We start from the raw sequence: 14,736 nt of genomic DNA, 5'->3' as shown, positions 1-14,736 counted from the left end.
AAGGGGCTGAGTGTGGGAAGGCCTCTTGGAGGAGGTGAGCTCTCAGTAGGGACTTGAAGGGAGGAAGAGAGCTAGCTTGGCGGATGGGCAGAGGGAGGCCATTCCAGGCCAGGGGGATGACGTGGGCCGGGGGTCGATGGCGGGATGGGCGAGAACGAGGTACGGTGAGGAGATTAGCGGCGGAGGAGCGGAGGGTGCGGGCTGGGCTGGAGAAGGACAGAAGGGAGGTGAGGTAGGAGGGGGCGAGGGGATGGATGGACAGCCTGGAAGCCCAGGGTGAGGAGTTTCTGCCTGATGCGCAGATTGATTGGTAGCCACTGGAGATTTTTGAGGAAGCAACCCCCGCATCCGCCCTTTCCCCCCCCCGTTGGTCATCCTTCCCTCGAACCCCAAACCCCGTAGCCCCCACAGGCCTCCCCGAGCCCCGTGGCTTCGGCCCCTTCGACAGCGGAGAGCAACTCCATGCCGATGCCGATTCCCGCCATCGTTTTCATCGCCGTGGGCCTCTACTTGCTGCTGATGGGCCTAGTGCTGGGGACCAGACGCTGTCTACTGGTGAGGGGGGATCTGGAGGTTGTTGCCGGGGGAGACGGGGTGGTGGGAGGGGAGCGGGCGACGATAAATACAGCAGAAACTCTCTCTTTGGACCCTGGTCTGTATATATGCATATATACCAAACATACTAACAAAATAAAATAAATAGAATAGATATGTACAAGTAAAATAAATAAATAAATAGAGTAATAAATATGTACAAACATATATACAGATATACAGATATCTGTATATCTGTATATATGTTTGTACATATTTATTACTCTATTTATTTATTTATTTTACTTGTACATATTCCATTTTATCTGTATATAGATATCTGTATATGTATATCTGTATATATGTTTGTACATATTTATTACTCTATTTATTTTACTTGTACATATCTATTCTATTTTATCTGTATATAGATATCTGTATATCTGTATATATGTTTGTACATATTTATTACTCTATTTATTTATTTTACTTGTACATATCTATTCTATTTCATTTTGTTAGTATGTTTGGTTCTGTTCTCTGTCTCCCCCTTTTAGACTGTGAGCCCACTGTTGGGTAGGGACTGTCTCTAGATGTTGCCAATTTGTACTTCCCAAGCGCTTAGTACAGTGCTCTGCACATAGTAAGCGCTCAATAAATATGATTGATTGATTGATTGATTGGTCCTTGCCCACAGCCCAGAATAATAATAATAATAATAATGATGGCATTTGTTTAGCGCTTACTATGTGCAAAGCACTGTTCTAAGCGCCGGAGAGGATACAAGGTGATCAGGTTGTCCCACTTGGGGCTCCCAGTCTTCATCCCCGTTTTACAGATGAGGGACCTGAGGCCCAGAGAAGGGAAGTGACTTAATAATAATAATAATAATGATGGCATTTATTAAGTGCTTACTTTAGTACAGTGCTCTGCACACAGTAAGCGCTTAATAAATATGATTGATGATATGTGCAAAGCACTGTTCTAAGCGCCGGGGAGGATACAAGGTGATCAGGTTGTCCCACTTGGGGCTCCCAGTCTTCATCCCCGTTTTACAGATGAGGGAACTGAGGCCCAGTGAAGTGACTTAATAATAATAATAATAATGATGGCATTTATTAAGTGCTTAGTATGTGCAAAGCACTGTTCTAAGCGCCGGGGAGGTTACAAGGTGATCAGGTTGTTCCATGGGGAGCTCACAGCTTTCATCCCCATTTTACAGATGAGGGAACTGAGGCCCAGAGAAGTGAAGTGACTTAATAATAATAACAATAATGATGGCATTTATTAAGCGCTAACTATGTGCAAAGCAATCAATCAATCGTATTTATTGAGCATTTACTGTGTGCAGAGCACTGGACTAAGCGCTTGGGAAGTACAAGTTGGCAACATATAGAGACAGTCCCTACCCAACAGTGGGCTCACAGTCTAAAAGCACTGTTCTAAGTGCCGTGGAGGCTCCTCTGCTGCTAGTCTCCTCACCGTACCTCGTTCTCGCCCGTCCCGCCATCGACCCCTGGCCCACGTCCTCCCCCGGGCCCGGAATGGCCTCCCTCTGCCCATCCGCCGAGCTTGCTCTCTTCCTCCCTTCAAGGCCCTACTGAGAGCTCACCTCCTCCAGGAGGCCTTCCCACACTCAGCCCCTTCCTTCCTCTCCCCCTCGCCCCCCTCTCCATCCCCCCATCTTACCTCCTTCCCTTCCCCACAGCACCTGTATATATGTTTGTACATATTTATTACTCTATTTATTTATTTATTTATTTATTTATTTTTAGACTGTGAGCCCTCTGTTGGGTAGGGACTGTCTCTATATGTTGCCAATTTGTACTTCCCAAGCGCTTAGGACAGTGCTCTGCACACAGTAAGCACTCAATAAATACGATTGATGATGATGATGATTCATTTATTTTACTTGTACATATCTATTCTATTTATTTCATTTTGTTAGTATGTCTGGTTTTGTCTCCCCCTTCTAGACTGTGAGCCCACTGTTGGGCAGGGACCGTCTCTCTATGCTGCCAATTTGCACTTCCCAAGTGCTTAGTACAGTGCTCTGCACACAGTAAGCGCTCAATAAATACGATTAAGGATGAGGGCTGATTGATTGATTGATTGACCGAGGCCCCGACATCCCTCGAGGACCTCAGCTAGGGTCCAGCTCGGCCCTCGCCCAGAAGGAGGATGAGGAGGCCTCCCCCGGGACTGAGGCGCTTCTTTTTTCGCCCCCAGGCTAGGGGCTGCTGCCAGGACTGCGGGGAGTCCTGTGGAAAGACGGGGGTCCGAGGACCCTGTGGATGCCACTGCTGCTGCTGCCGCCGGGATTGTGCCCAGGCCTGCGACTTCACCGTGCCCAGCCCGGCTCGCTGCCTGGATGCCTGCTGCCCCCGCCCAGCTGAATGCGTGAGACCTCCTCCCTTTTCCTTTCCTGCCGCCTCTTCTCTTTTGATGACGATGGCATTTGTTAAGCGCTTACTAGGTGCCAAGCACTGTTCTAAGCGCTGGGGAGGATACAAGGTGATCAGGTTGTCCCATGTGGGGCTCCCAGCCTTAATCCCCATTTGACAGGTGAGCTAACTGAGGCACGGAGAAGTTAAGTGACTTGCCCAAAGTCACACAGCTGACAAGTGGCCCTTTTAGACTGTGAGCCCGCTGTTGGGTAGGGACCGTCTCTATATGTTGCCAGTTTGTACTTCCCAAGCGCTTAGTACGGTGCCCTGCACACAGTAAGCGCTCAATAAATACGATTGATGATGATGATGGTGAAGTGGCAGAGCCGGGATTTGAACCCATGACCTCTGACTCCAAAGCCCGTGCTCTTTCCACTGAGCCACGCTGCTTCTCTTCTCCTCTTCTCCCACTCCCTGCTGCGTCTTCCTGACTTGCTCCCTTTGTTCAATCAATCAATCGTATTTATTGAGCGCTTACCGTGTGCAGAGCACTGTATTAAGCGCTTGGGAAGTCCAAGCTGGCAACATATAGAGACGGGCCCTACCCAACAGTGGGCTCACAGTCTAGAAGGGGGAGACAGAGACCAAACCAAACATGCTCCCGGCCCGACAGCGCTTAGGTACAGATCTGTAATTTTATCTTTGTGCGTTAATGCCAGCCTACCCCTCCAAACTGCTCGCTGCGGGCAGGGAATGCGGCTGTTACGTCGTACTCTCCCAGGCACATAGCACAGCGCTCTGCACATAGTAAGCGCTCAATAAGTATGATTGACTGCCTGTGAGGTCCTGGGTACCTCCTCCAGCAGGCCTGCCCAGACTGAGCCCCTTCCTTCCTCTCCCCCACGTCCCCCTCTCCATCCCCCCCATCTTACCTCCTTCCCTTCCCCACAGCACCTGTATATATGTATATATGTTTGTACATATTCATTACTCTGTTTTACTTGTACATATCTATTCTATTTATTTTATTTTCTTGGTATGTTTGGTTTTGTTCTCTGTCTCCCCCCTTTTAGACTGTGAGCCCACTATTGGGTAGGGACTGTCTCTATATGTTGCCAACTTGTACTTCCCAGGCGCTTAGTACAGTGCTCTGCACATAGTAAGCGCTCAATAAATACGATTGATGACGATGATGACTCCCCCCATCCCCAACCCCCACCTCCTTTCACCTGTCAGATCCCTCCTTTCCTATCACTTAGACTGCAGCAACCCGGGATCCCCCTTTCCTTCCCAGAAAGGCAGACCCCTGGAATCCAGGTGTGCCCTCTTTAATAATAATAATAATAATAATAATAATAATGATGGTATCTGTTAAGTGCTTCCTATGTGCAAAGCCCTGTTCTAAGCGCCGGGGGGATACAAGGTGATCAGGTTGTCCCACGTGGGGCTCCCAGTCTTCATCCCCATTTTACAGATGAGGGAACTGAGGCCCAGAGAAGTGAAGTGACTTGCCCGAAGTCACCCAGCTGACAAGTGGCAGAGCCGGGATTTGAACCCGTGACCTCTGACTCCAAAGCCCGGGCTCTTTCCACTGAGCCACGCTGCCTCTCTAATGCTGCTGCTTGAAGCAGCGTGGCTCAGTGGAAAGAGCCCGGGCTTTGGAGTCAGAGGTCACGGGTTCAAATCCTGGCTCCACCACGTCTGCTGTGTAACCTTGGGCAAGTCACTTAACTTCTCAACCTCAGTTACCTCATCTGTAAAATGGGGATTAAGATTGTGAGCCCCACGTGGGGCAACCTGATCACCTTATATCCTCCCCAGCGCTTAGTACAGTGCTCTGCACATAGTAAGCACTTAACAAATGTCATTATTATTTATTTATTATTTAATGGCCCCGGGCTGGTTGGGGTGGGGATGGAGGCCGAGGGGACACCGTGGGGTGGGTAGCAGCTTCTTGCCACCCTCAGCAGGGCAAATATAATTTCCCCTGCTCCTGAGCACACTCCAAATCCCAGACACCCCCTGGGGCAGTCTGTAGCCAAGGAAATGGTTTCCCTCAGGAAGCAGGTAGAAAATAATAGTAATAATGGCATTTATTAAGCGCTTCCTATGTGCAAAGCACTGTTCAAAGCACTGGGGAGGTTACAAGGTGATGAGGTTGCCCCACAGGGGGCTCACAGTCTTCATCCCCATTTTACAGATGGGGGAACTGAGGCCCAGAGAAGTGAAGTGACTCGCCCAAAGTCACCCAGCTGACAATTGGCAGAGCCGGAATTTGAACCCATGACCTCGGACTCCAAAGCCCGGGTGTCCACTGAGCCACGCGTGTGCCAGGGCAGATTTGGACCGAAGACCTGCCCTTGTCGTGCTTGCCTGGGATGAGAATTTGGCCGCCAGCGCGAGGCTCCGACCCAGTATTTCTCGCTCCTGAGAAAATCCAGGAAACGTTCACTAGGTCGTGAGCACTGACTTGAACGCAGCCCTTCAAATCCCGGCTCCACCAATTGTCAGCTGTGTGACTTTGGGCACGTCACTTCACTTCTCTGTGCCTCAGTGACCTCATCTGGAAAATGGGGATGAAGACTGTGAGCCCCACGTGGGACAACCTGATCACCTTGTAACCTCCCCAGTGCTTAGAACAGTGCTTTGCACATAGTAAGCGCTTAATAAATGCCATTATTATTATTATTATTATTTAGCAGACGGGGTGGGGGTCGCTTTCAGAGCTCTGCCACCGCGCTCGTTATCTGGGGGGTAAGTCCCTGGCTCAGAGCCGAATCGGTGGATGGGGGGCTTCGAACCAGTGGACGGTGGGCTTCTGCGGGCTGGAGGGCTCACAGGATTCAATTCCAAACTTGCCTTCCCAGAGATATTCGTTCATTCAGTCAGTCGTATTTATTGAGCGCTTACTGTGTGCAGAGCACCGGACTAAGCGCTTGGGAAGTCCAAGTTGGCAACATCTAGAGACGGTCCCTACCCAACAGTGGGGTCACAGTCTAGAAGGGGGAGACAATCAATCAATCAATCGTATTTATTGAGTGCTTACAGTGTGCGCAGAGCACTGGACTAAGCGCTTGGAAAGTCCAAGTTGGCAACATCTAGAGACGGTCCCTACCCAACAGTGGGCTCACAGTCTAGAAGAACAAAGATAGAGACAGAGACAGAGAAAACAAAACATATTAACAAAATAAAATAAATAGAATAAATATGTACAAATAAAATAAATAAATAGAGTAATAAATATGTACAAACATATATACATATATACAGGTGCTGTGGGGAGGGGAAGGACAAGCCAATCTTATTCAAAAGAATCAAGTCACATCGCTGTACATTTTCCAGCCGGCTTCTCCCCACTCTCCGAACTCTCGGTTAATCATTGGAATTTATTGAGGGATTCCCGTCTACTAAGCACCTGGGAGAGTCCAATACAGCAGAGTTGGTAGACATATTCCCTGCCCACAAGGAGCTGACAGTCTAAAGGCGTTCTTGGCCGTCAATCCCTGGGTCAGCCCTCATTCATTCATTCAATCGTATTTATTGAGCGCTTACTGTGTGCAGAGCACTGGACTAAGCCTTGGGAAGTCCAAGTTGGCAACATCTAGAGACGGTCCCTACCCAACAGTGGGCTCACAGTCTAGAAGGGGGGAGACAGAGAACCAAACAAAACATATTAACAGAATAAAATAAATAGAATAAATATGTACAAATAAAATAGAGTAATAAATATGTACAAATATATATATGTTCTATATATACTGTTCTAAGCACTGACTGATGATTCATTCATTCAATCGTATTTATTGAGCACTTACTGTGTGCAGAGCACTGGACTAAGCGCTTGGGAAGTCCAAGTTGGCAACATCTAGAGACGGTCCCTACCCAACAGCGGGCTCACAGTCTAGAAGGGGGAGACAGAGAACCAAACAAAACATATTAACAGAATAAAATAAATAGAATAAATATGTACAAGTAAAATAAATACATAAATAGGTAAAATAAATACATAAATAGTAAAATAAATGCCCCGTGTCAGCCATCACTGAGGTTTTCGATTCACGGGGAACAAGCGCTTAGAACAGTGTCCAGCACTTAGAACAGTGCTTTGCACATAGTAAGCGCTTAATAAATGCCATCATTATTATTAAGTATGTAAAGACAGGTTAAAGAAGCAGCGTGGCCTGATGGTTAGAGCCCGGGCGCAGGAGTTAGAAGGACCTGGGTTCTAATGCTGGCTCTGCCGCGAATCTGCTGTGTGACCTTGGGCAAGTCATTTAGTCCTTCTAGACCATGAGCCTACTGTTGGGTAGGGACTGTCTCTATATGTGGCCAATTTGTACTTCCCAGGCGCTTAGCACAGTGCTCTGCGCGCAGTTAGCGCTCAATAAATACGATTGAATGAATGAATGAACTTAACTTCTCTGTGCCTCAGTTCCCTCGTCTGAAAAACGGGGATTAGGACTGTGAAGCCCAGGTGGGACAGGGATTGGGTCCACCCTGATTAGCTTGTATCCACCCCAGAGGTTAGTACAGTGCCTGGCGCATAGTAAATGCTTAACAAATACCGTAAAATAAAAAGTTAGCCACAGCGGTGTGTCTGCTGAGCTGCTTCTTGCCGGGCTCCCTGCAGAGGAAAGAACCCTGGGGATCCCAACAAGAAGCTGAGCAACAAAAATCCCAGGGGCTTGAGCCCTCAGTTGCCTCCTGGAGTAGCAGCAGAAACAGTTTCCTTTCTCCCCTGGCTCTCAGTGCACTGAGGGGTGTGGTTTTATTTTGATTTAGTTGGGGTTTTTTTGGGTTGTTGTTGTTTTGTTTAGTGTGTGTGGTGGCAAAACAGGGAAGCAGCGTGGCTCAGTGGAAAGAGCATGGACTTTGGAGTCAGAGGTCATGGGTTCGAGTCCTGGCTCTGCCACTTGTCAGCTGTGTGACTTCGGGCAAGTCACCTAACTTCTCTGGGCCTCAGTTCCCTCATCTGTCAAATGGGGATGAAGACTGTTAGCCCCCCGTGGGACAACCTGATCACCTTGTATCCCCCCCAGCGCTTAGAACAGTGCCTTGCACATAGTAAGCACTTAATAAATGCCATTATTGATATTATTATTTGGGGGGGGCTGTTTCTAAAGAAAGTTAAAAGTCCTTGCAATCAGATGAGAGATCGTTTGCTCCTCTTTTGGAGGCTGGGATTGTCCTCTCGAGCCAGCTGGATTTCCCTGGAGCCATCATCATCATCATCAATCGTATTTATTGAGCGCTTACTGTGTGCAGAGCACTGGACTAAGCGCTTGGGAAGTACAAGTTGGCAACATATAGAGACAGTCCCTACCCAACAGTGGGCTCACATGGGGTTGCCACTTCCAGAGGGGCGAAGGGAGAGATGGCAGACTAGTCCACCCCGCCCTGGCACTGCCAGGTGAAGGCTTCACTTCTGGCTCAGCTCCTGTGCTGGACCACAAGACTACCTTGCTCCCACCATTCATTCATTCATTCAGTCGTATTTATTGAGCGCTTACTGTGTGCAGAGCACTGGACTAAGTGCTTGGGAGGTACAAGTTGGCAACATAGAGAGACAGTCCCTATCCAACAGCGGGCTCCCAGTCTAGAAGGGGGAGACGGACGACAAAACAAAACATGGAGACGGGTGTCAAAATCGTTAGAACAAATAGAATTAAAGCTGTAGGCACGTCATTAACAAAATAAATAGTAAATATGTACAAGTAAAATAAATATTCATACATTCATTCAATCGTATTTATTGAGCGCTTGCCGTGTGCAGAGCACTGGACTAAGCGCTTGGGAAGTCTAAGTCGGCAACTTAGAGAGACGGTCCCTACCCAACAACGGGCTCACGGTCTAGAAGGGGGAGATGGACCACAAAATAAAATGTGGAGACGGGTGTCAAAATCATCAGAACAAATAGAATTAAAGCTATAGGCACGTCATTAACAAAATAAATAGTAAATATGTACAAGTAAAATAAATATTCATTCATTCATTCAATCGTATTTATTGAGCGCTTACCGTGTGCAGAGCACTGGACTAAGCGCTTGGGAAGTACAAGTCGGCAACATAGAGAGACGGTCCCTACCCAACAACGGGCTCACAGTCTAGAAGGGGGAGACGGACGACAAAACAAAACATGGAGACTGGTGTCAAAATCGTCAGAACAAATAGAATTAAAGCTATAGGCACGTCATTAACAAAATAAATAGTAAATATGTACAAGTAAAATAAATAGAGTAATAAATCTGGACAAACATATATACAGGTGCTGTGGGCAGGGGAAGGAGGTAGGGCGGGGGGGATGGGGAGGGGGAGAGGAAAAAGGGGGCTCAGTGTGGGAAGGCCTCCTGGAGGAGGTGAGCTCTCAGTAGGGCTTCGAAGGGAGGAAGAGAGCTAGCTTGGCCGATGTGCGAAGGGAGGGCATTCCGGGCCAGGGGGAGGACGTGGGCCGGGGGTCGATGGCGGGACGGGCGAGAACGAGGTACGGTGAGGAGGTGAGCGGCGGCAGAGGAGCGGAGGGTGCGGGCTGGGCTGGAGAAGGACAGAAGGGAGGTGAGGGAGGAGGGGGCCAGGGGATGGATGGATGGACAGCCTGGAAGCCCAGGGTGAGGAGTTTGGGGATGGAGACTCATCACAGAGAAGCAGCGTGGCTCAGTGGAAAGATCCCGGGCTTGGGAGTCAGAGGTCATGGGTTCTAAATCCCAGCTCCGCCACTTTTTTTTATAGCATTTATTGAGCGCTTACTATGTGCAAAGCACTGTTAGAACTGGGGAGGTTACAAAGTGATCAGGTTGTCCCACGGGGGGCTCACAGTCTTCATCCCCATTTTCCAGATGAGGGAACTGAGGCCCAGAGAAGTGAAGTGACTTGCCTAAAGTCACACAGCTGACAAGTGGGGAGCTGGGATTTGAACCCATGACCTCTGACTCTAAAGCCCGGGCTCTTTCCACTGAGCCACGCTGCTTCTCACCTCACGTCTCTGGGCCTCAGTTACCTCATCTGTAAAATGGGGATGAAGACTGTGAGCCCCCCCGTGGGACAACCTGATCACCTTGTATCTACCCCAGCGCTTAGAACAGTGCTGGCACATAGTAAGCACTTAACAAATACCAACATTATTATTATTATTATCAAGCAGTGGAATTTATTGAGAGCTTTCTGTGCACAGAGCACTGTACTAAACACTTGGAGGATTATAATACAACAGAGTCGGCAGACACGTTCCCAGCTCACGACAATGAGCTGACATCGTACACATCGTTTGTACTTGTACACACTTGTACATATTTACTATTCTATTTATTTTATTTTGTTAATATGTTTTGTTTTGTTGTCTGTCTCCCCCTTCTAGCCTGTGAGCCCGCTGTTGGGTAGGGACCATCTCTCTAGGTTGCCGACTTGGACTTCCCAAGCGCTTAGTCCAGTGCTCTGCACACAGTAAGCGCTCAATAAGTACGAATGAATGAATGACAGCCCACGGGGCTGAAAGACTAGGTCATTTCCACCGGGTTCCAGAGGTAGGGGCTTCTCCCCGCTGCCAGGCTTTGGGTTCAGGGTGGAGAGATTTTACATTCCCTCACACGGTAACCGTTCAATAAATAGACCTGATTGATTTTTATAGTCCTGCCAGTCTTTTCATTCATTCATTCAATCGTATTTATTGAGCGCTTACTGTGTGCAGAGCACTGGACTAAGCACTTGGGAAGTCCAAGTTGGCAACATATAGAGACGGTCCCTACCCAACAGTGGGCTCATTCATTCATTCATTCATTCAATCGTATTTATTGAGCGCTTACTGTGTGCAGAGCACTGTACTAAGCACTTGGGAAGTCCAAGTTGGCAACATCTAGAGACGGTCCTTACCCAACAGTGGGCTCACAGTCTAGAAGGGGAAGACAGACAACAAAACATATTAACAAAATAAAATAAATAGAATAGTAAATATGTACACGCTCTAGATTATGAGCCTGTTGTTGGGTAGGGACCGTCTCTATATGTTGCCGACTTGTACTTCCCAAGCGCTTAGTCCAGTGCTCTGCACACAGTAAGCGCTCAATAAATGCGATCGAATGAATGAATGAATGGGGAGGGGAAGGAGGTAAGGCTGGGGGGGATGGGGAGGGGGAGGAGAGGGAGAGAATAATAATGATGGCATTTGTTAAGTGCTTACTATGTGCAAAGCACTGTTCTAAGCGCTGGGGAGGCTACAAGATGATCAGTTGTCCCACGTGGGGCTCACAGTCTTAATCCCCATTTTACAGATGAGGTAACTGAGGCATAGAGAAGTCAAGTGACTTGCCCAGAGTCACACAGCTGACAGTTGGCAGAGGCGGGATTTGAACCCAAGACCCCTGACTCCCAAGCCCATGCTCTCCGCACAGTCTTGCAGCCAATCAGGGGCTTTGTGTGCTCTTCCCGGGGACCAGGACCGAGGCTGGACGTCTCCTGAAAGCCCCACCTTGTCGAAGACGGAGCCCCATCCCAGTTTCACCCTGGCCCTTACAGATCAATCAATCAGTCGTATTTATTGAGCGCTTACTGTGTGCAGAGCACTGGACTAAGCGCTTGGGAAGTCCAAGTTGGCAACATCTAGAGACGGTCCCTACCCAACAGTGGGCTCACAGTCTAGAAGGGGGAGACAGAGGACAAAACCAAACATATTAACAAAATAAAATAGATACGTACAAGTAAAATAAAATAGAGTAATAAATCTGTACAAACATATCAATCAATCAATCGTATTTATTGAGCGCTTACTATGTGCAGAGCACTGTACTAAGCGCTTGGGAAGTACAAATTGGCAACACATAGAGACAGTCCCTACCCAACAGTGGGCTCACAGTCTAAAAGGGGGAGACAGAGAACAGAACCAAACATACCAACAAAATAAAACATATATACATATATACAGGTGCTGTGGGGAAGGGAAGGAGGTAAGGCGGCGGGGATGGAGAGGGGAGAGGAAGGAGGGGGCTCAGTCTGGGAAGGCCTCCTGGATGGAGATGTGTCACTGAACTCCCATCCTCCGATCGGTTCCCGTCTACTCTCTTCCCTTCCCGGCGAGTCTCCGACTGGTCCCAGAAACGGACGGTCACTATCCCATCCCTTTATCATTGGAAGTCCGACTCTAAGCCAAAGTCAAGGGGTCAAAGGACTGGGCCAAGCCTCAGCCCTGGTCTGGTATCAGATATTAGGTATCAGGCCGTGGGGGTGGGTCCAGATAAGGGGGTGGAGGAGAGCTGCTTCGGGCCACAGATCGGGGGCAGGTGTCAGAGTTCATTCATCGATTCATTCAATCGTATTTATTGAGCGCTTACTGTGTGCAGAGCACTGGACTAAGCGCTTGGGAAGTCCAAGTTGGCAACATATAGAGGCAGTCCCGACCCAACAACGGGCTCACAGTCTAGAAGGGGGAGACAGAGAACAAAACCAAACATATTAACAAAATAAAATAGAATAAAGATGTACAAGTAAAATAAATAGAGGAATAACTATGTACAAACATATATACAGGTGGTGTGGGGAGGGGAAGGAGGGGGCTCAGTCTGGGAAGGCCTCCTGGAGGAGGTGAGCTCTCAGTAGGGCTTTGAAGGGAAAGTTGCTTCTGGCCGGAGTTAATACTAATAACGACGGCATTTATTAAGCGCTTACGATGTGCAAAGCACTGTCCTAAGCGCTGGAGTCGAGGCTCAGGCCACGCCCATGTTATCTCTGGGCAGGAAGATTTCCGGGAAGGATGATCTGCTTCTCATCTCCATTTTCTCATTTGGGGGCTGAGAGTGCCCGTGTGGGCAGGGATTGTCTCTATTTGTTGCCGAACTGTACTTTCCAAGCGCTTAGTCCAGTGCTCTGCACACAGTAAGCGCTCAATAAGTACGATTGGATGAATGAAAGCAGCGTGGCTCAATGGAAACAGCATGGGCTTTGGAGTGAGAGGTCATGGGTTCAAATCCCCGCTCCACCAATTGTCAGCTGTGTGACTTTGGGTAAGTCACTTAACTTCTCTGTGCCTCGGTTACCTCATCTGTAAAATAGGGATTAAGACTGTGAGCCCCCCGTGGGATAACCTGATCACCTTGTAACCGCCCCAGTGCTTAAAACAGTTTGTACGTATTTATTACTCTATTTATTTATTTATTTTACTTGTGCATATCTATTCTATTTATTTTATTTTGTTAATATGTTTTGTTTTGTTCTCTGTCTCCCCCTTCTAGACTGTGAGCCCACTGTTGGGTAGAGACCGTCTCTATATGTTGCAACTTGTACTTCCCAAGCGCTTAGTACAGTGCTCTGCACACAGTAAGCACTCAATAAATATGATTGATTGATAGTAAGCACTTAATCAATGCCATCATTATTATTATTATTATTATTATTATTGTCCCCCGGCCCTGATCTTGCCCCAGCCCCACAATATCCGGCTCCTGCTTTTCAACCACAGTAAGACTGTTACTTTTATTAAAGAAGAAAACGTACTTGCGCCTTTCCTGTTCATTCATTTATTCATTCAGTCGTATTTATTGAGCGCTTACTGAGTGCAGAGCACTGTACTAAGCGCTTGGGAAGTCCAAGTTGGCAACATATAGAGACGGTCCCTACCCAACAGCGGGCTCACAGTCTAGTCTGTTTAGACTGTGAGCCCACTGTTGGGTAGGGACCGTCTCTATATGTTGTCAACTTGGACTTCCCAAGCGCTTAGCCCGCTGTTGGGTAGGGACCATCTCTATATGTTGCCAACTTGGACTTCCCAAGCGCTTAGTACAGTGCTCTGCACACAGTAAGCGCTCAATAAATACGATTGATTGATTGATTGATTGGTGGCTACCCCTGCTACCTTTCTGGCTCACCTTCCCATTCCTCGTATTCCTTCCAGAGAGTTATAGGCCGCCCCCCTTTCCCAGCCCTCGATCCCCATTTCCCCATCCCTGGTTTTCCCCTGTCCCCTTTATCCATTTGTCTTCTCTCCCTCAGAGTTGGGTCCCAGGTTGTCCCCACTGCTGTCCGCTGTGCGACTGTGCCTGTGCCTGCCAGCCTCCCGACTGCCAGAGCCTCAACTGTCTTTGCTTCGAAATCAAGCTGCGCTGAAGAGGACCCAGCGATGTCGCCCCGGCGGGGATCCCGCCATCCTTTGAACCCAGAACCTCGTCCGTCCAACCACCGGGCCGCCCCCCTCCAGGAACCAGGCCCCTGCCTCAGAGCCAGAAAAGCCTTTCTCCCGCTTCCGCGGGGCGGGAATCTTCCGCTGGACCAGGCCCTCTCATGGGGAAGGCCGGCTGCCCTGGCAGGATACCCTCGCCACCGTGGGGAATTATTGGCCCTTCTCGGCGGTGCTCACCGCTACTTGAGTTTTGGGGTCCAGGGAAAAGAGGGGGCTGACCCAAAGGAATGGTTGCGGGGGGGACCGCTACTAATCCAGGGAAGAACTCTCATCCCTGCCCCAAGGGATGCCAGTTGTTTCTTTGGAGGACTCGATGGGGGTGAGCTGGCATTGCCTGGACTGGACTGCCTTGTGGAATGGGTTCACAGTAGGGAGGGATCGCGGGGTCAGGGTTGACACTCTTTCTCCCCAACCATCCTGATAAACTTTTATGGGAGATAAGGGAGGTGGCTGCCCCCCCTGAACTGAATGGCTGAGGACCATGCCTGAAACCAGAGAGGATCCAGGAGAGCCAGGTGAGTCTAGCAGAAAAGAGCAGGCTAGGGGGTGGGTGGGGTTCCCCAGTTCTGTCCCTCGGGTCCTGGGCTCTGACCCTTGTTTTCTCCAGGAGGCAGGGCAGCAGGAGCGATTCCTGGGCAAAAAGGGCCAAGGGAGCGA

The 14,736-nt window shown here is 48.9% G+C and overlaps 1 protein-coding gene across 1 annotated transcript; it reads left to right on the top strand.

Annotated features, from left to right (window-relative positions):
* Positions 1-306: 306 nt before the first annotated feature.
* LOC119942602 (keratin-associated protein 4-12) lies at positions 307-14,730 on the top strand. Its single transcript, XM_038763457.1, has 4 exons — positions 307-555; positions 2,764-2,934; positions 13,893-14,594; positions 14,687-14,730. Exons 1-3 carry the CDS (start codon positions 463-465, stop codon positions 14,004-14,006), a joined length of 378 nt encoding a protein of 125 aa, XP_038619385.1. The 5' UTR covers positions 307-462; the 3' UTR covers positions 14,007-14,594; positions 14,687-14,730.
* Positions 14,731-14,736: the final 6 nt, after the last annotated feature.

This window comes from Tachyglossus aculeatus, chromosome 21, assembly GCF_015852505.1.
Source record: "Tachyglossus aculeatus isolate mTacAcu1 chromosome 21, mTacAcu1.pri, whole genome shotgun sequence".
Lineage (NCBI taxonomy): Eukaryota > Metazoa > Chordata > Mammalia > Monotremata > Tachyglossidae > Tachyglossus > Tachyglossus aculeatus.
This window is presented reverse-complemented; position numbering and strand designations above follow the sequence as displayed.